We start from the raw sequence: 19,362 nt of genomic DNA on the forward strand, positions 1-19,362 counted from the left end.
CGTAATCTGGTGAACCGGGTTCGCGTCTCCGCTCCTCCACATGCAGCTGCTGGGTGACCTTGGGCCAGTCAAACTTCTCTGAAGTCTCTCAGCCCCACTCACCTCACAGAGTGTTTGTTGTGGAGGAGGAAGGGAAAGGAGAATGTTAGCCGCTTCGAGACTCCTTCGGGTAGTGATAAAGCGGGATATCAAATCCAAACTCTTCTTCTACCTACTCAGCAGAACATGGTGGGGGGAGAATGGATTGTACCACTTCATACTACAGGTGAATCACATCAGCTACCCAGAGTGGCTGGGGCACAAATAAATTTTTGTATTAAATAATTATTATTTTGAATATACCCCTCTGTAAATATGTCCCCTGCAAATAACAAACCAGCATTGTTCTCGCCTTTTCCTTGCTCTGCTGGCTTTCTACTTGCAGAGACCATTGAGAAAAAACGTAACTTCTCACACATAAACATTTGCAGTCTGACGTGATATAACCCATTCTACCACTTCATTCTGCGAGAGCCCTAACAGCACAAGGTCTAGTGGATTTGCAAGCAGTGGCCATGCTTAAAGGATGTTTCTTTACCTTTAAAACAAAACAAAACAAATGTGTTTTTTTAAAAAAAAAAAAACCACCAGTTGCATTAATCTTAATTCACACATATAACAAAGGCGCTAATTTTCCATTACCGGCCTCTAGTGGTGTTTTTCCCTGAACGAGAAGAAATTTCTCTGAAGAGACCAGCTAAGCTAGAATTTAACAAGAGTTGGCTTTAGTTGGATGATGATACTTGGATGTGTGTGGCTTGGGGAGTTGCTTATAAAAAGGTTGCACATTGCTGCAGTAGCAAGGAGGGCCCTTAGATGATGATGCAGGCGTTAAAAGGGGAGCCCCGCTTACTCCCCCCTTGAGTTGGCACCAGTTTCCCCTTTCCATAGTACCCAGAAAAGACACACCTCACCTCAATCTTTTTAGAAAGCTGGAGCATCCACAGGCCATTCCCGTAGGACAAAAGTCTCCCGCCCCCAATTTCCCCGATTTCCTCGCCTTTGTTCCCTGCCTTTTCCAGCTTAACAAACTCGAGGAGGTCAATGCCGGTTTGGACAGCTTCTACGCCGCTGGCGCAGCCCAGGGTGATGTGTGCCCGACTGCCTTTCGGGAGGCTGACGGCTGGCTGAAGCACGTCCACGTCGCCAGGCCACAGAAGCATCTGCTGGTCGCTCAGCTCCACGCGGGCACCAGCCGTTCTTGGTGTGATGAAGAGAGCAGAGATGGTCAAGAAGAAGGCTTTTCCATAAGATGATTTAACAGCCTGAGTGGGGTGGAGGGGAGAAAGGATTTCTGTTAGGGCTGCCAGTTCACTCAAAGACTTCTTTTAAGACTTGTCTTGCTTCATCAGTTATTGGTTGTGTTTAAATGACTAGACTTGCTCGGTAAAATCCATGGAGGCTTTTGCTGTTGTCGACTGAAAACAGCCTTGCAAAGAACTCCGCAAAAGTTACTAGCCTACAGCGTAAAAACAGAAACTAGCTGGGCTTCCATGAACACAAAAAGCTATCACACAGACAGGAACACCATCCCAGAAACCACAGGATTGCAGCCTAAGATAAAGTGGGACATAAAGCTAGTGTCATCTAATTTACAAAAGCTTCACTGTCTGGTTGCAAGTAGCCATTTGCCTGTCTGACAAGGTTTCAAAATAAATTTTTGCAAATGTATATCCTGCCCTTCCATTCAGGTATTTGCAGAGCAGTTAACAACAAAACAACAAGCACTATAAAATCAAAGGAAGGAAGAATAAGGAATGATCACTTGAAGCATAAATATATTTTTTAAAATATATTTTAAAAGCTGGGCATGTTTAGCCTGGAGAAGAGGAGGTTAAGGGGTGATATGATAGCCATGTTCAAATATATAAAAGGATGTCACATAGAGGAGGGAGAAAGGTTGTTTTGTGCTGCTCCAGAGAAGCGGACATGGAGCAATGGATCCAAACTACAAGAAAGAAGATTCCAGCTAAACATTAGGAAGAACTTCCTGACAGTAAGAGCTGTTCGACAGTGGAATTTGCTGCCAAGGAGTGTGGTGGAGTCTCCTCCTTTGGAGGTCTTTAAGCAGAGGCTTGACAACCATATGTCAGGAGTGCTCTGATGGTGTTTCCTGCTTGGCAGGGGGTTGGACTCGATGGCCCTTGTGGTCTCTTCCAACTCTATGATTCTATGATTCTAAATCTGGGAGATGTGATTGTGGAGATGTATGTAATCTTATTCAGGTACTTCTCCCCAAGTGAAGGGGAGGAAGGGGTAACTGTGCAGAGTCCGTAACTATTTGTTCTAGTTTCCAGTTATGTCTGCTTACAACATACAAGTCACATTTTGTTTGGGGGACTTCACTGGAATCTCTTATTGGCTTAAAAAAACAAAACCCCAAACCAGAATTTGTGCAAAATCTCAAGGCAAGTTTCAAAAGTGACTATATGCAAGATTGACTTGATTTATGTAACATGTCATTTGCAGGGACTTGAATTGAGTTGCATACTCTCTGCTGAGCTGTTTGCTTTCTTGACTGGATTTTTAAAAACCTCAGCTGGGCACCCAGGGTCATATTCAGCCCGACTGTTCCACTAGCACAACATAACATTCTCTCCCCTGCAGCCCCCCAGGCACTCTCAAAATCTGCTCTAGAAGTTTGGCGGACCTTCCGGAGCAGATTTTGAGGGCATGCAGGGAGAGGAGAGGAAGGGGAAAGTCCCAGAGTGCAGAAGGAATTCTGCACTCAAAGCGCTGGGTGCAACTGCAAGGATACATATGGATTCCCTGGGAAATGGTCCGCTCCCATCTCAAAAGACAGAGGAGGGTGAAGAAGTTGCAGTTTACAACGCAAGAACATACAGAAAGCTCCTACAAGAACCATCCCTTTTTCCTGGTCAGAGTGGATGAAAGCAAAGTCGTCACCTCCTGCTGTGCGTAGTCATCTGATCCGGGAGCCTTCCCGTAGTCGGTGAATTTCGTGGTACAGTGCAAGACCCCCGGTGGCCTTTTCACAAAGTAGCCGGTCAAGTCAATTTTTGCTTTGGGGTCTTCGCTGGGTTGTCCAACTGCAAACGAAGGAGGAAAATAATGAGTCTTGCAAACTGATTTTGTTATTTCTTCCCATTTGCTTTTCCCATCCCAATTATCACTACCGTATTGGCCCGAATATAAGCTGCACCCAGAAATAAGCCACATCTTGAAAATTCAATGGGGGAAAAGACAATACGTGAATATAAGCCACTCCCTTAAAATTCCGCAGACACTCACACCAATTCTGTTTTACCATATTTCTGTTTCAGCAGCGATATCATAAAAGCCATTTTTTGTAAGGTCGCAAATTTAAGCCGCACTTTAACTTTTCAACATCAGAATTTGGAGAGAAAAAAGTGAGGCTTATATTCAGGCCAATACGGTATTATTATTCTTTTACTAAGGACAATGTGCAGGGTTAGTTTAAAGCTCGAAAAGAGTGGGCATTAAACACCCGCTGACAAAAACAAGATCTGGCTCTCCCTTTGCTAATTTTTAGAACTTCCATAGACCAGGTAATATACTGAAACCAGATACTGGCATTTGATTAAGACTATACACTATACACATGCAACGTACACATTTTTGTAAAATTTAATATAAATTTAATTTTTGGAAAAAGAAAACTGCAGCTGTCTAGTTATGTTAAATTTCTCGCAGTTTTTAATCACTGCTTGGAGGCCAGGTGCCTAAAGTGTTTAAGCACAGCCCTTGCTAAGTCTTGGTAATGCAATAAAGAATTAATATGCAGTGGGGACACAACTGTGGAAGGGGTCAACTTCAGCCAGTTCAGCATGGATGAGCATTTTTGGCCAGAAGTCCACATTCACGGGAGCAGTGTGGCTGTTGACAAAAGCAGCAGCTTTCACCATCTGCCCCCTGGATAATGTTTAGAAGAGGTGGTGGGAAGCTGTGCTCCCCACTCACCACCCCCAGATAACATCAGACTTTCAATTCCCCATCATCCCTGATCATGGGCCCTGCTGGCTGGGGATCATGGGAGTAGGAGCCTGAGAACAACGGTTCTCCACCCCTGATCAAGCTTCATGGGCTGCCATTTGTAGGGGTGAAGACACCTGCTAGCTGGCTCTGTTGTATTGCAGTGATTGTAATTCCAGAGACGTTACAATGGAGGAGGAGAACAAGGGATGCAGCCTGCTAGCCAAGGAATCTGTGGCACGTGGAGCCTTGGTAGCCTTGCCAATGCAGGCTATCTCCTTAAGTAGCATTGTCCAAATCATTTTATCATTTCTTAGGGATCCAAATGGAAAGCAGACTGAATGTGTTAGTAGAATACAGAAACTACATTCGTAAGATTTAACCAAGATGTGGGTGCTAACTTTCTAACTGCAAGTGTCGCTGCAGCTTAGCTTAGGAATGTGGTGGTGAACTTGGGAGAGTGCATTCCACCAAGCTGGGTTGGCTTCAATTGGGGCAATTTGATGCCAGTAACTGGGGGACATCTTTAAGATGAACTGCCAGTTGTGACACGTTTAAAGGTGCCCTGTTCCTGGAAATGGAGGGTGGATAATGGATGGAAAATATTCCCGTTTGGGTAGGGCTGTGTGGCACATATGTTGAAACATCCCATGCACACACAGGGGGAAAAACATAGCATTTAACATCCGTGAAATATTGGCTTTCATTAAATAAAAGGAAGTAAGAATCACTAAAGAGCCTCAACCCATCCATTTTGTGCTGTTCTGTGGTCCAAAGGGGATGCCTCCCTACCCCACCTGAGAGACTCTATGTTTTGAAAGCAAATGGGGCAATGGCTGCCCAAAACCACAAAAGATTTGCTGGGAGAGCAAGTGGACTTGTCAGAGGTCCAAACTCAGGTGGTGCTGAAGAGCTGCTCTGCCCTCCATGCGAGTAGCAGAAGCCACGCATCATGCACAAGTTATGCGCATGGGAAAAGTTACCTAACCTACAGGCGCAGGTTGCACAATTCACCTGCTCTTGGTCCACAATGGGGTGGGGTGTTATGTAGCCAAGGGTCCAGACAGGTCAGGGTTTGGACAGGGCTTCTGCCATCAAGCTAGAAAGCCAAGTTCTTCCAAGCCAGGAGACCCCTCCCAATCCTGTTTGTAGAATCATACTTTGCTACTAGGTTGGCCCTGCCTTTATATTGGCAAGCACCAGAGTGTCATAAGCCTTGCACAGGGAAGGCAGTGTGGATGAGCTGCATAGTCCTTGTGACGAGCACTCTGGTTCTTTTGTAGACTTTTGTGGTGGACTCTCCTCCATTGGAGCTTTTTAAGCAGAGGTTGGGTGGCCATGGGTCAGGGATGCTTCAGTTGAGATTCCTGCATTGCAGGGGCTTAAGACCTGATGACCCATGGGGTCCCTTCCAACTCTACAATTCTAGGAGTCTATGACCATGCAGGTGCCCAGCATGGCACTTCTACAGCTGCTGGTGGTGACAGTGGCAGCTCTCCTTGGTCCCAGCTTGTGCCATAAATTTTCCACTACTCTGGCACAGGGGTGAAGGGAGGATGCTAGAGGATTCATTCTAGCACAGTGCGGTGGCTTTCCCTAGGGCAGAACTAACTTATTTTGGGATATACAATGCAAAAAAAAAAAAAGATAATTGGGACTTGATATTCCATAGTGCAACTTAAAGCTTGTTTCTGGCTCGTAACACCCCCTGCCTGCCTACAGATTTGATCCAGGAGTGAACGTGAGCAGCTTTCTGCACAGCCTCCCGAAACCAAACATTGGAGAACACTGAGACGCCTCAAAACAGAACTGCTGAAGCGAAGGAGAGGCGGGAAGGAGATGCCCTGCTACTCCCCAATGGGGGCTGATTTCTTGGCAGCGTCTTTAACGAAGACGGACCGGGGGTCCCTGCAGCCATTGGGAGGCTGCTGCTATTGTAGGATGGGGAAGAGGGGCTGGTCTTATTGGTAACATGGGTGCATATTTGGAGGCAGGAGCTCAGGGAGCATGGGCAGGATTAGGCGGTGGCCCACAACATCCAAGTGCTTTAGATGTTAGAACAGATCCCCTTCGTTCACAGCAAGAGTGAGGAATGTTTGCTCCTACAGATATTGTTGGACTACAACTCCCATCAGCCGCAGTCAGCATGGCCAAGGGCTAGGGATGATGGGAGTTGAGCTCTAGCAGCTTCAAGAGGACTGCGCAAGTTCCCCAAACCTGCAGCACACAGAACATTCTCGAAGGGTGAACTTGTGGCTTCTGCACCAGTGTCTCCCTTAACAATATTCACTCAGAATTAACAGAGTATTGATTCTGCATAATTCCTTTTGTTTCCCCAAATGATTCAGTAATTATTGGATTCAACAGGGTGCGGCACAAATGGGTAATGAGCTTTCTCGTCAACAGGACAACTGGAAACTTGGGATATCTTAAAAAAGAGAGAGTTTGCTGAACAGGTATAGGGTACCATCAATTAAAGGAAACAACATGGGAGCTAGATAGAAATTGCTTATCTTATGCTCAACTAGTAGAAAGCCAGGTCTCGTGGGTTAGTTAGTAGAAGGCAAATCTGACACAAAAGCCAAACATGTTTTGGGGGGACCCACAGTGCTTAGCTTCCTTTCTGAAGACTTTGATACTGGCAAGCTCGTCCAAAAAGGCTTGCCCGGTCTTCCGCAAGTTCTCTGAGCTCCTTTTGCTCAAAAACCACCCATAATACAAGGGAAGGAAATCCTTTTCCAAACTGGGCTTCAGCTTCTTGAGCTCGTCCGCCGAGAGTTTCCACTGGTTCTTATCCTTCAGCTGCAAGCAATCCATTTTCCACGTCGTCTTGGGCTCCACGATGATGACCTGGTAGCGGAAGGTGTCGGCGATCTCGAAGATCTGATCCAGGCGCTCCCTCTCATGGTGGGTGTCGTCGACCACCAGCACGCTGATGTCACGCTTGCAGTAGTCGCCTAGGTCCTCGTCGACCTTGCTGTAGTCGTCGGGAATGGCGCTCCGGACAGCAGGCTGGATTTTGTAGTTGTCAGCGGAGATGACCTTGCAAGCATCTTTGTACTTGTCGTGGATGGCCTGCGCCAAAGTGGACTTCCCGCTGCCGGGCAGGCCCCGCAGAATGAACAACGTCTTCGACTCCCGGATGGTGGCGATGGTGTCGTTGTCGTCCAGGAAAGGGAACTGCAAGCTCTCGGGGCGCTCCTTGGGCTGGGAAGACATTTTCCTAAATATCTTGGGCAGGAACGTGTGGCTCTTCCGGCCGAAGCCTTTGTTCTGGAAGGGAAGGGAAAGAAAAGGAATAGTTGTGCGCAGTTCAGCCGGGACATTCCAGAGAGAGATACCATCTTTGGGCCCTCAATAATAGGGCCACTGTTTTCAGTCTGAACCAGAGAGGGGATTTTTGTTTTTGTTGTTGCTGCTGCTGCTGGGCTATTCAGATGGGCACAAATGGCCCAGTGATGGCTTTTAAATGATGCTATTATGTCAGCTAAGAACATGGTGCATTCCAGAAGCAGCAGCCCTTTTAATCTGCTGTAGGGAAAAGGGGGGGGGGAGGGGGAAACCACACACCCTATGGCACCTTTCGAAGACGAACGTTTCTTGAGGCCTACAGAACCTCATGCCACAAATACCTTTAATTTATGTACTAATCTCCCTCTAGAGATGATAGGAAATTCCACAGCTCTTTTTTAAAAAATCCAAGTTCTGATCAGCCCCATATCGTCTTGCGGCGTAAGTGGCTTTTACCAGGGGGTGGGATGTATGGCTGCCAAAATCTTCCCTAGTAACAAACCATGAAAATGGTGCATTGCATGTTCAGTGTTTCCCTGCCTCCTGCCAGTAAGAGCCAAGCAAGCAAGATGGAGAAATGAGCTGTTTTTGGACTATAGTTCCCAGCATCCCTGACCACTGGTCCTGCTAGCTAGGGATGGTGGGAGTTGTAGTCCAACGACAGCTGGAGACCCAAGTTTGGGAAACCCTGAACTAGGGAATTGGTTCCCACAACAGGAAGTGATTGCTCAACAAGTTTGTGGAGGATATCGGTGGCGATCACCCACATTGGCTGCGTTCTCCCCTCCAGTGTCAGAAGAAGTATGGTTCTGCATACCAGCTGATTGGGATCGCAGGTAGGGAAAGCCCTGCTTCTGGGCTTCCCATGGGCATCTGGATGGGCAAAAGGAAGATGGGCCTTTGGCCTGATCCAGTTTACGAGGTAACCCGCTTTCTCCCTCCCTCGATCAATACACGCATGCAAGCACAAGCAATTCAGGCTCTCCCACCCAGAAGCATCAGCTGTGGCAGAGGGCATGCCGTTTCAAAGTTTCCTTCTTCAGAAGCTTAAAACAAACGAAAAATGGCATGAAACTGAAGATGCAAAATACTCGCTGTCCCCACAAGCAGCAGAGGAAGCGAGAGAAGAGCTGGCTCTCTCATGTGTGACCATTAACACACAACCTCTCTCTTTTTCTTCCCCAAAGAGATACTTTGGTGTGAAGGCAAGGACTGGTAAGGTAAAGGGACCCCTGACCATTAGGTCCAGTCGTGGCCGACTCTGGGGTTGCGGCACTCATCTCACTTTATTGGCCAAGGGAGCCGGCGTACAGCTTCCAAGTCATGTGGCCAGCATGACTAAGCCGCTTCTGGCGAACCAGAGCAGCGCACGGAAATGCCGTTTACCTTCCTGTTGGAGTGGTACCTATTTATCTACTTGCACTTTGACATGCTTTCGAACTGCTAGGTTGGCAGGAGCAGGGACAGAGCAACGGGAGCTCATCCCATCGCGGTGATTCGAACTGTTGACCTTCTGATTGGTAAGCCCTAGTCTCTGGGGTTTAGACCACAGCACCACTGACGTCCCTATCTTATGACTGGTGCTGTGTGACAAATGTATTGAGGTGGTGCAAAGGCAGGAAGAAGGGAGAGGAACCCCTGAGAAGATAGACCACAGTACCAGCAGAGTTGGGCAGATTCTGTGCAAACACTGGCCATTTTTTTTAAAAAAAAAACACGGTCTTCAGTTTCTCACTGTGAAGCCTGGTGAAATGGCCAAACTCAAAACGGGGCTGAATGGTAGTGGAAATCCTACCCTACACACAGCCCTCTTTACCCCCTTCCTGCAATAAGCAGAATAAGAACATTTCTCAGTGTGTGCAGTGTGTAACCTGCCAAGTTCAGCTTTTCTCGGTGCAGAATTTTGATGCTTAAGGTAAAGGTAAAGGGACCCCTGACCATTAGGTCCAGTCGTGGCCGACTATGGGGTTGCGGCGCTCATCTCGCTTTATTGGCTGAGAGAGCCAGCGTACAGCTTCCAGGTCATGTGGCCAGCATGACTAAGCCGCTGCTGGCGAACCAGAGCAACACATGGAAACGCCGTTTACCTTCCCGCTGGAGCGGTACCTATTTATCTAATTGCACTTTGACGTGCTTTCAAACTGCTAGGTTTGCAGGAGCTGGGACCAAGCAATGGGAGCTCACCCTGTTGCGGGGATTTGAACCGCCGACCTTCTGATTGGCAAGCCCTAGGCTCTGTGGTTTAACCCACAGCGCCACCCACATCCCTAAGCTAAATGAGCAGAGCAGGCAAAAATCCGAAGAGAGGGGGCAGAGGAGCAAAAGGTGTGGGCCTGACCAGAGAGAAAGATCATGGCTCAAAGAGATTTGCAGAAGCAGCTGGCTTTAGCAAAGAAACAAACAAAACAGGCTTCCCCAGGTGTGCCGAGTCCTTGGCAGAGCCAGTCCCTATCCTTAGGCAGAGGGAGGCAGCTGCCTCAGACAACACATTGTTACTTAATTGGTTATTACTGTCTCGGAATTCCTAAGGAGAGGCACTTGCAGGATTTTTCTGGCTCAGGTACTAAAATAACTTGGCTAATAGGCTATGACTTGGCGGGGTGCAGTGATGTTCAGCCTCGGGCAGCAAAAATGCCACGGGGCCAGTTCTGCCATGGGCGACGGAAGCAGAAAACAAAGGTGGTAAGCCGCAAGCTGGGTGCAGAGTTTGAGAGAAGATGCAGGATAAAGAGAGATGGAAAGAGGTAGAGTGAGTCTTAAGCTGTTAGAAGTTGGGTGCTGCTGTTAGCAAGAAGGGGTAGCCAACCTGACGCTCCCAGATGTCGGATATCCAGTCCCCACTGGTCCCAGCCAAGATGGCTGATGGCCAGGGATGATGGGAGTGATGCTGCAACAGCAACACCTGGAAGGCACTCCTGCTCTTCTGAATTTCAGAGACATTACACACAGTTGTTTCACAACCACCAAAGCAAGCTTTTAGAAGCCTTTATCAGGGGGTTGAGATTGCAATTTAAGGATCTAGGGGCCTTAGTAGACCACAAGCTTAACATGAGTAAACAGTGTGATGCAGCAACAGCACAAAAGCTAATGCTATTCTAGGCTGCATCAGTAGAAATATAGTGTCTCGATCAAGGGAATTAATAGTACCACTCAATTCTGCCTCAGTCAGACCACACCTGGAATACTGTGTCCAGTTCTGGGTGCCACAATTAAAGAAGGATACAGTGGTACCTCGGGTTAAGAACTTAATTTGTTCTGGAGATCCGTTCTTAACCTGAAACTGTTCTTAACCTGAGGTACCACTTTAGCTAATGGGGCCTCCCACTGCCACCGCCACGCAATTTCTGTTCTCATCCTGAAGCAAAGTTCTTAACCTGAGATACTATTTCTGGGTTAGCGGAGTCTGTAACCCAAGGTACCACTGTATTGGCAAGCTGGAACGTGTACAGAGGAGGAAGACCAAGATGATCAAGTGTCTGGAAAACAAGCCTAATAAGGAACAGTTGAGGGAGTTTGGTACGTTTAGCCTGGAAAAGAGGCGACAGAGGAGACAGGATAGCCATCTTCAAGTGTCTAAAGGGATGTCACATGGAAGATGGAGCAATGTGGTCTTCTCCTGCTCTGGAGGGCAAGAATTGAGCCAATGGATTCAAGTTATGAGAAAGGAGATTCTGACTAAGCATCAAGAAGAACAGTAAGACAGCTGTCAGGCAGTGGAACAGTCTCCCTTAGGAGGCTGCGGACTCTCCTTTCTTGGAGGTTTTTATGCAGAGGTTGGATGGCCATCTCTCATGGATGTGTTAGTTGATATTCCTGCATTGTAGGGGGTTGGACTCGATGACCCTTAGAGGTCCCTTCCAGCTCAGCAATTCTATAACTACATGTCTCCCAGATCCTTGAAGATAAACGAGGCATCTGTGACGCCTTAATGACTATCAAAGCAGTTATTACAGCCAAAGGGATAAACCATTCACTACTTTTGTTGACTCAGAAGCAGGGAAGACCAAGCGGCGCAAATCGACTAAGACAATGTGGGGGGGAAAGAAAAGCCATCTCTGTTCCTGTGTCCAGTTTCAAGACACAGTGAAGATGCTGCCTGTGTTTGGTCAAGACAAGGGCGTTTGAGTAGCTATTGCACTATTTTGACAAAAACAGCTGCCTGGGGAACAGCGGTTAACAATGGCTTAAAAAAACACACACAGAAGACAAAACAAAACAATAATTGTGGGTGGGAGGGCATACACAGTGAGCACCAATTGTTTTGCAAGTGAAACTGAAATAATAAATGCTTGTGTTAAAAACGAGGGGGAGGAGGCAAGAACAATGGTACCACACAAGCCAGTCTAAAGAGGAGAACTTGGATGGTTTTCCAGTGCGGAACAATTTGTCCCATTCTGCACAAAACAGGCCCCCTCCTCACTTTCCTTCCCTGTACCGCACCACACCAACAAGCAATAAGGGAGGGACCAAATAGCAAGGAGGGCACAGCTGCTTAGCTAGGTCCCCCAGCCCCCACAACCTTTACATTACAGACTGCAGATAATTGTCATAATTTGTTGGGAACCCAAGTTCCCAGTCCTGCAATGCAAAAAGAAGACGACGACAACTGAAATGCAAGGCCCTGCACTGTCATACAAGCCCAAACCACTGCCTTATAAGTCCCTGCATTACAAATCAGTATCGTTTTAACGGTATAAATTTTAAAAGCACCTTCTTTACGATCAAACCCAATGCTGTGTACATATAATAATATACAACGGCCTGGATTCATATCTAGCAACCCTTGTTGGAAAGCCCACTGAAGTCCATGCAACTAAAATAAATGGGACACACAACTAATTTAAGTGTAGCTGATTTCAGTGAATAAAACTTACCAAAGAGACGTCCAAATTAATTAAAGCCTGCTCCTACAAACCCTCTAAGAAACAGCTGGATCATAAGTAACTACTAGAGATACCTCCTACACAACACATTTTCCACATTCCACTGAAGGGTCTACAGTACAAACTGTTACTCACAGTATTCAAGGTGAACCGAGATTGAAAAGCTGCAGCGAAATAAGGGAAACAACAGAAAACGGCACCAGGAGCCGAAATGGTCTATGACACTTCTGTGTGAGGAAAAAGTGCACTGAGAAGACTTCAAGCTCTTCATTCTGTGCCAAATGAAAACTGCGAACATCAAATGGAAAGTTTCTTCTTACAAGTTGTCACAAGATTGCTTTCCACTTTTGCCAATCGCTGAGTGATGTGTTTTTCATTTTTGGTTACTGGTTGACTCCTGTTCACGCATGATCCACCAGCAAGCCTTTTTAAAATGTGATCGAACCTACCTCCCCTCTAATCCAGCACCCTTTTCTCAAGGATGAAAAGCTCCCCCAAAAGCAGAACATGAACACAACAGCTCTCTCCCTACTTCCGCATCTGGGCAACAGTCTCCAAGACTGGATGGAGGTAGTGCACAGTATTTCACAGCTCGATAAAAATGTGTGGCGACTCCAAGATGAGTCAGTTCAGACCCCGTCAATGTATATGTGAAGTCAGGATTTATTGCCCCATTTATTGCCCTCTTTACACTTGCTCTGTGTTAAACCACAGAGGCTAGAGCTTGCTGATCAGAAGGTCAGCGGTTCGAATCCCCACGACGGGGTGAGCTCCCGTTGGTCTGTCCCAGCTCCTGCCTACCTAGCAGTTCGAAAGCACATCAAAGTGCAAGTAGATAAATAGGTACTGCTCCAGTGGGAAGGTAAACAGTGTTTCCGTGCGCTGCTCTGGTTCGCCAGAAGCGGCTTAGTCATGCTGGCCGCATGATCCGGAAGCTGTACTCTGGCTCCCTTGGCCAAAAAAGCGAGATGAGTGCCGCAACCCCAGAGTTGGCCACGACTGGACCTAATGGTCAGGGGTCCCTTTACCTTTACCTTTACCTTACACTTGCTTACATCGACTCATATCTGCCATTTTAACACCCATCCACCCAGTTTGGAGATACTCATTTTAGGCTCGTCAGAATCTTCTTTTTATTCTTACCACCCGATTTGGTGCCATCCGCAAGCTCGGCTATGTAATGTTTCACCCATCGGTCCAAATTGTTTATGAACAAGGTAAGAAGCACAGGTACCAATACCAGTGATTGAGGGACCCCACATCTTAGAGCCCTCCCTTTAGAGGACCATCCATGTACCCCTACTCTCTGCTTCCTAAACTTTAACCAGTTACTGATCTACAAAAGGATCTCTCCTCTTCTTCCATGACTGCTACACTGACTCTGGAGTCTTTGGTGAAGGCAGAGGTGTACATAGGGTCCCTTGCAGCACTCCCCGAGAGGAAAAATCGCTTTACCACATGCCTTTGTGCCACGGTGTGAGAAGGACACGAAGCTTCTTCTGTGTTTGATCTCACCATAACAGCATACGTCATACATCCCATAGTCTGATAGGTGATTTTTGTGCCCCCCAGGACTGGGCCCTTGGCCTCTGGGCGAAGAACTTTACTGAAAGCTTTCTGAAAGTCAAAACGCACATTGTCTGCTAGATCACACCTATCCATATGCTTACTGGCATTCTCAAATTAATCTAAAAGATAGATAGAAAGCTATGCTGGTTCCAGTGGCGTAGCGTGGGGGGTGCAGGGGGGGCAGGCCGCACCGGGCGCAACATCTTGGGGGGGGGGCGCTCGCACTCGCAGCTCTCTGCCCCTACTAAAATCCACGGGTTAGGGGGCGCAAATTACTTGCCTTGCCCTGGGTGCTGACAACCCACGCTATGCCACTGGCTGGTTCTGCTTCAGTAAGGCTTGTTCTATACACTTGGTAATTCTATCCTTAATCACGCTTTCTACTAGCTGGCCTGTAATTTCCCAGATGCCTTTTTTAAGAAAATAGTCTTGCATTAGTTACTTTGCAGCCTTCAGCTATAGAGGCTGATTTTCAGGAGAGGCTGCACATTTTTCTTACAAGATCAGCAACATCATATTTGTTTCTTAAAACCTCTTGGGTGGGTACTATCGGGAGCCAGAGATCTGATGGTTCTTAATCTGTCAACAAGGTCTTCTCTAGGCACATTTCTCCATATTCACCCTATATTTGTATATAGCCACATTTGGTCACCTGTGGCACCTAAGACCCATCCCTAAGCCACAGGGCCAGCCCAGGGCATTTTGCCACTTGAAGCACAATGCCCTATCGCCACCTGCTACTGCTGCCACCTCACCACAGATCCATGCCCTTGCCCCTCCTGTACTCACACCACCACAGGCATGGCAAGCATGGAGCACACCTTGGGTTCAGATCTGCCGCCTGTGGCAAGAGTCTCACCCTGCCAAGCAGGAGGGGAAGCCATTTATTTACAGCATGGGTAGGCAAACTAAGGCCCAGGGGCTGGATCCGGCCCAATCACCTTCTAAATCTGGCCCGCAGACTGTCCAGGTATCAGTGTGTTTTACATGAGTAAAATGTATGCTTTTATTTAAAATGCATCTCTAGGCTATTTGTGGGGCACAGGAATTCATTCTTTTTTTGCTTTTCAAAATATAGTCCAGCCTCTCCACAAGGTCTGAGGGACAGTGGACCAGCCCCCTGCTGGAAAAGTTTGCTGACTCCTGAATTTTACAGGACTGGAGTAATCTGTGCCACCATATGCTGTTTTTATTCTTTAAAAAAATGTAATGGCTGCCTCTAAGCTGGTAGTTCCACACAGGATCGTGTGTGTGTGTGTGTGTGTGTCTGGTGTGAGTTGCTACTCTGGCCTCGCCTCTGCACCAAGTGTGATTGGATCAGTCATTCCCAATGGAGTGATACAGTGGAATTGCCTGCCTTGAGCAGAAGCTGCCTGATGCGTCTCTGTATGAGTCACTGGTCTGGATTTGCCTCCTTCCAATCAGCCTCTACAGAGGGACAGACAATTCTGCCCCATCTCTGCATTGCAGACAATAGGAGCATTCAGTGCCTTAATACGGAGATGCACCAGAATGACCCATCCTCACATGACTCATGCTCTGGGCTTCCTCCAATCAAAAGGCATGCTCAGAACGGAACATGGAAACAACGCTGATCAGCTTCCCTGTGGGCATGTAATTTAAAACCGTGTCACATTAAGAAGTAAATACTTTATTTAGGTTGTAAAACTGAAATTGCCCCGCATTTAAATTCGCTAAAAGTGCACCTGCCATCAGATTGGTCAATGTGCTTGGTTCAGGATAACCTATAGTCCAATCAAGAAGGAATGTGATCAAAAGTAAGCACTCTTTTTCTTTCACCAAAATGGAAAACTAAATTGGACTCTGTAGCGCTACAACCCATAACAGGCTGTTTCTTCTCCTGGGACCAGTTTGGAATGCAGAATGTTTATCTGTCTTTCATTTGCCTAAAATACTATTGGCACGTTCAGCGACCACAAATATGCAAGCAGAATGAAGTGGGATCGAGTGGAGAAAGAAAAGTTTTCCAATAATATTCTAAACAAACAGATCTGAACATTTTTTTTTTTTTAAATGAAAGCAGTAAGTGGTAGGTTTTTAGAGCAAACCCAGAGCTTCTAAGAACACTGATGACTTCTCAGGGTACCTGCACCCAAATTTGAAAAAACTCATGGAACAATAAACTGTTCTGAGCATGTGCTGAGAGAGAGACAGAGAGAGAGATTTTCTAATCCAGCTGTTTGTGTGCTTTAGATAAAAACAAGAAAACAAAGCTTCGTCATAAGCCTAAATATAGATCAAATGCTTCCCCCCCCCCCCCGATTTCTTTAGCTGTAAATTGCTGTTTTATTGTTTTGAAACAATATAAAAATGTGCTGGTTTTTCAACAAATAAGGAAGGGTAGAGTTTTTGTAAAACTAGGCTATGTCAGTGAAAGAGTTTGGTTCCAGATGTACACCAAAAAAAAACAAAACCACCCTGAAAATAATTTTGTTTAACGAGTTGCTCGTTGGCGAGGGAAAGCACCCTAGTTTTGTTTTCAAGCAGACTGCTTCTCTAAAAATATCTCAAATTTCTTCCTGTTCCCCCAGGGCTTTACAGGTGGAAAGGAAGTGTCGCAGAACTCTCTTGCCTCCTGCCTGCCCAATATAAGCCAAGCAAGTGCATAGCGTTCTCGGAAAGGCTGCAAAAAAGTTAGCACTCCTCATGCAAAATGGCATTTGCTGTCGAATGGAGAAGGGAGAACAAATGGGGTGCGGAAAGCTGGCTTGGAGGAGATGCTTGTAAATAGTGAATGACAGCCTAGGCAGCCAAGAAGGGCATGTACCTTCCTCATAAACATTAGGTGCTGATGCAAAAAAGAGAGATAGAAAAAAAGTTTAAAATCTCATACTTTGCAGGGGATCTCAAACTTTGGCGGGGATAAGTATGCTCTCCTCACCCCTCCTCATATTTTAGAGCATTTTCACCACTACTCACAGGGTATTTCCAACTTTACTTTATTTATTGAAAAAATAGTAAACTTCCCCCTAAACAACCCCCCCCCCAAAAGCATCAGCTGTAGTGTAAAATTACACCCCACCTGTGAAGCAACAGAATACAACTCCAACTAAATCGAGGAGGAACAACCCATGTAAACTGACGTTTTCTCTTGCAAACTGATGTTTTCTTTTCCTTAAGTTGAGTTGGCATTCTCCACCATGCTCCATGAAGAGTTTTGTGAAACCGAAGAGAGTTTAAGTGAACATATGTCCGTCACCAGGAGAAACCAATCTCCATGTAGCTCGCATCTGAGGCTGACAAAGTCTCTTACAAAATCAGTTGTATATTCTGTATCCAGCTCTGTCATTCATAATGGTTGCAAACCTGACAAAGGCCCCCACCCTGGCCATAAATCTGTCTGAAAAGGGATGCCTTATCGTCCTTGCAAAACGCACCCTGCACAGGTGAATTTTAAAGCCACGCGACAAATGCAGAGCTCTCTTCCTATGCTCAGAGACCTGTCCCCCAGAAGTTAACTTCCACAAGTGTCTGTCATCCACTGCCCAGGCCCACCTCCCTCTACCTTCCTTTTCCCCTAAAATGAGGCTCATGCTGTAGCTTATGCCAGAACACAAAACAAAAGTACTTGGGGAAATGCTCCATGCCCCTGTAGAGTGTTGCCACACATCAGCCACCGCCAGGAAGAGTGTGGCTTATTGAAAAACGTATTTCTGACAATATGCCTCCCGGACTCAACCCCATCCCATACAAACCAGCCCATCCCATACAGAAGTGGTCTGGGTGACCTGCATGCAGAAGGGTGAATGCCCTCCCATCGGATGCCAAGGAGATAAATAACTACACATCTTTTAGAAGACATCTGAAGGCAGCCCCGTTTCAGGAAGTTTTCAATGTCTGACTTCTTACTGTGCTTTCAAATGTGCTGGAAGCCGCCCAGAGCGGCTGGGCATTCAGATGGGTGGGGTATAAATAAAACAATTACCTGATTTTTAGAAGACATCTGAAGGCAGCCCTGCTTAGGGAAGTTTTTAACGTTCAACGTTTTATTGTGTTTTTGATATTCCGTTGGGAAGCGCCCAGAGTGGCTGCGGAAACCCAGCCAGATGGGCGGGGTATAAATAATAAAATTTTTATTGTAATAAAACTATTGTTGTTATCATTTGAAGTCTAAAACTGGTCCTCACTTCACACCCATCTTACCATTTCCCCCATCACAGCTCTGGGGAACAACCTTGAGAATATTCCCCCCCCCCCCCAATAAAAAATTCTACAAGCCATCCCCACCTCCAAGCCCAAGACTATGAAAGAGGAAGGCTATCCCTGTGGGGTATAAATAAAAAAATATTATTGTTGTTGTTATTGTTATTATTATTACCTGTCTATATACGCTTAGCACTGGTCCCTTATATCCCTGACAAGCACAAGGGCAGGCAGAAACCCAACAGGTAAGGAGGAGAAGCGCTTGACCTACTGAGCACCTGGCAGACTCAAAGCTTTTGTCAGGGGACAAAAAGTCTCATTTTTTCCTCCAACTGCTCGCTTACCTGCTGCTGCTGCTGCAGACCCGGAGACGCGCGCGCGCCTCTCGCCCCTTTGCTCCGCCCGCTTCCCCACACTTTCGTTTCCCGCCTAGGAGCCCCTTCATTCCGCCCCCCCTCCCGCCCCAGGACCACGAGCCCACTCACCATGGCAGCGCCACCGAGCGGAGGGTCCCGGACGCAGCGGAATCGACGCCTCGGGAAGGTGCAAGACCGCTTAATGGACTTCGCCTGCGTTTAGAGGGACGGAGCCCCCGCGCAGCTGCTTTTCATACACCCGGGAGGGGGGGGGGACGCGGGAGTGAGGGGAGGAGGAGCAAGCCACGCCCCCCCGAGTCCCTGCCTGGCACGACAGGAGGGAAGGCGCGGTTTCGCGGCGCAAGAGCGCGGAAGCGGAGCGCGGGTCGCGCTGCCCCCCAGAGGCCGCTTGCTTGGCTTCAGGTTTCTGCGGAAACCCCGCTTAAAAAAATACTATCGGGAGCCGCCGAAAGGAAGAAGTAGGGGTTACGTATAAGCTAAACAAGCTATAGCTTAGGGCCCCACTCTCTTGGGGCCCCCCAAAAACATTTAAAGGAAAAAATAAGCTGGATGCACATCTCCAAAACATAAGATTAAAAACAAATAAAATAAAACCTACATACAGCAACAGTGTTTTGTGTTGTGTAGGCTCCTGTGATGTAAGTCATAGGCCCCGTCTGCTAGCCTGCTCCCTAAAATATCACTGCTTTGCTCCTTTCTATATACAGTGGATGCTCGAGTTGCGAACGTGATCCGTGCAGGATGCACATTCACAACCCGCAGCGTCCGCAACCCACAGCACCGCATCTGCGCAAGCGCGGGTTGCAATTCTGCGCATGCGCAAAGCGTGATCTAGCGCTTCTGTGCATGTGCGACCGCTGAAACCCGGAAGTAACCCGTTCCGGTACTTCCAGGTTTCGGCGGTCCGCAACCCAAAAAAACGCAACCTGAAGCATCTGTAACCCGAGGTATGACTGTATAGGGTGCCTACATTCTGCATGGACTAGTTGCATGGCAACATGTGCACTGGCTTGAGATACCTATTAGGTCCAGAAATTACCATGTAGCATCTATTCAACACAAAAAACAGCGACAATTTGTTGTTG

At 47.1% G+C, this 19,362-nt stretch overlaps 1 protein-coding gene across 1 annotated transcript; it reads right to left on the reverse strand.

The window, feature by feature from the left end:
* Nucleotides 1-293: 293 nt before the first annotated feature.
* CNP (2'',3''-cyclic nucleotide 3'' phosphodiesterase) lies at nt 294-18,525 on the reverse strand. The gene is made up of 4 exons (XM_083407884.1): nt 18,386-18,525; nt 6,600-7,266; nt 2,947-3,089; nt 294-1,304 (listed from the first exon to the last, which is right to left on the reverse strand). The coding sequence occupies exons 1-4, from the start codon at nt 18,386-18,388 to the stop codon at nt 852-854; spliced, it is 1,266 nt and encodes a 421-aa protein (XP_083264010.1). The 5' UTR covers nt 18,389-18,525; the 3' UTR covers nt 294-851.
* Between the last annotated feature and the right edge of the window lie 837 nt (nt 18,526-19,362).

This window comes from Podarcis tiliguerta (genome assembly GCF_965153285.1).
Source record: "Podarcis tiliguerta genome assembly, chromosome: 13".
NCBI lineage: Eukaryota > Metazoa > Chordata > Lepidosauria > Squamata > Lacertidae > Podarcis > Podarcis tiliguerta.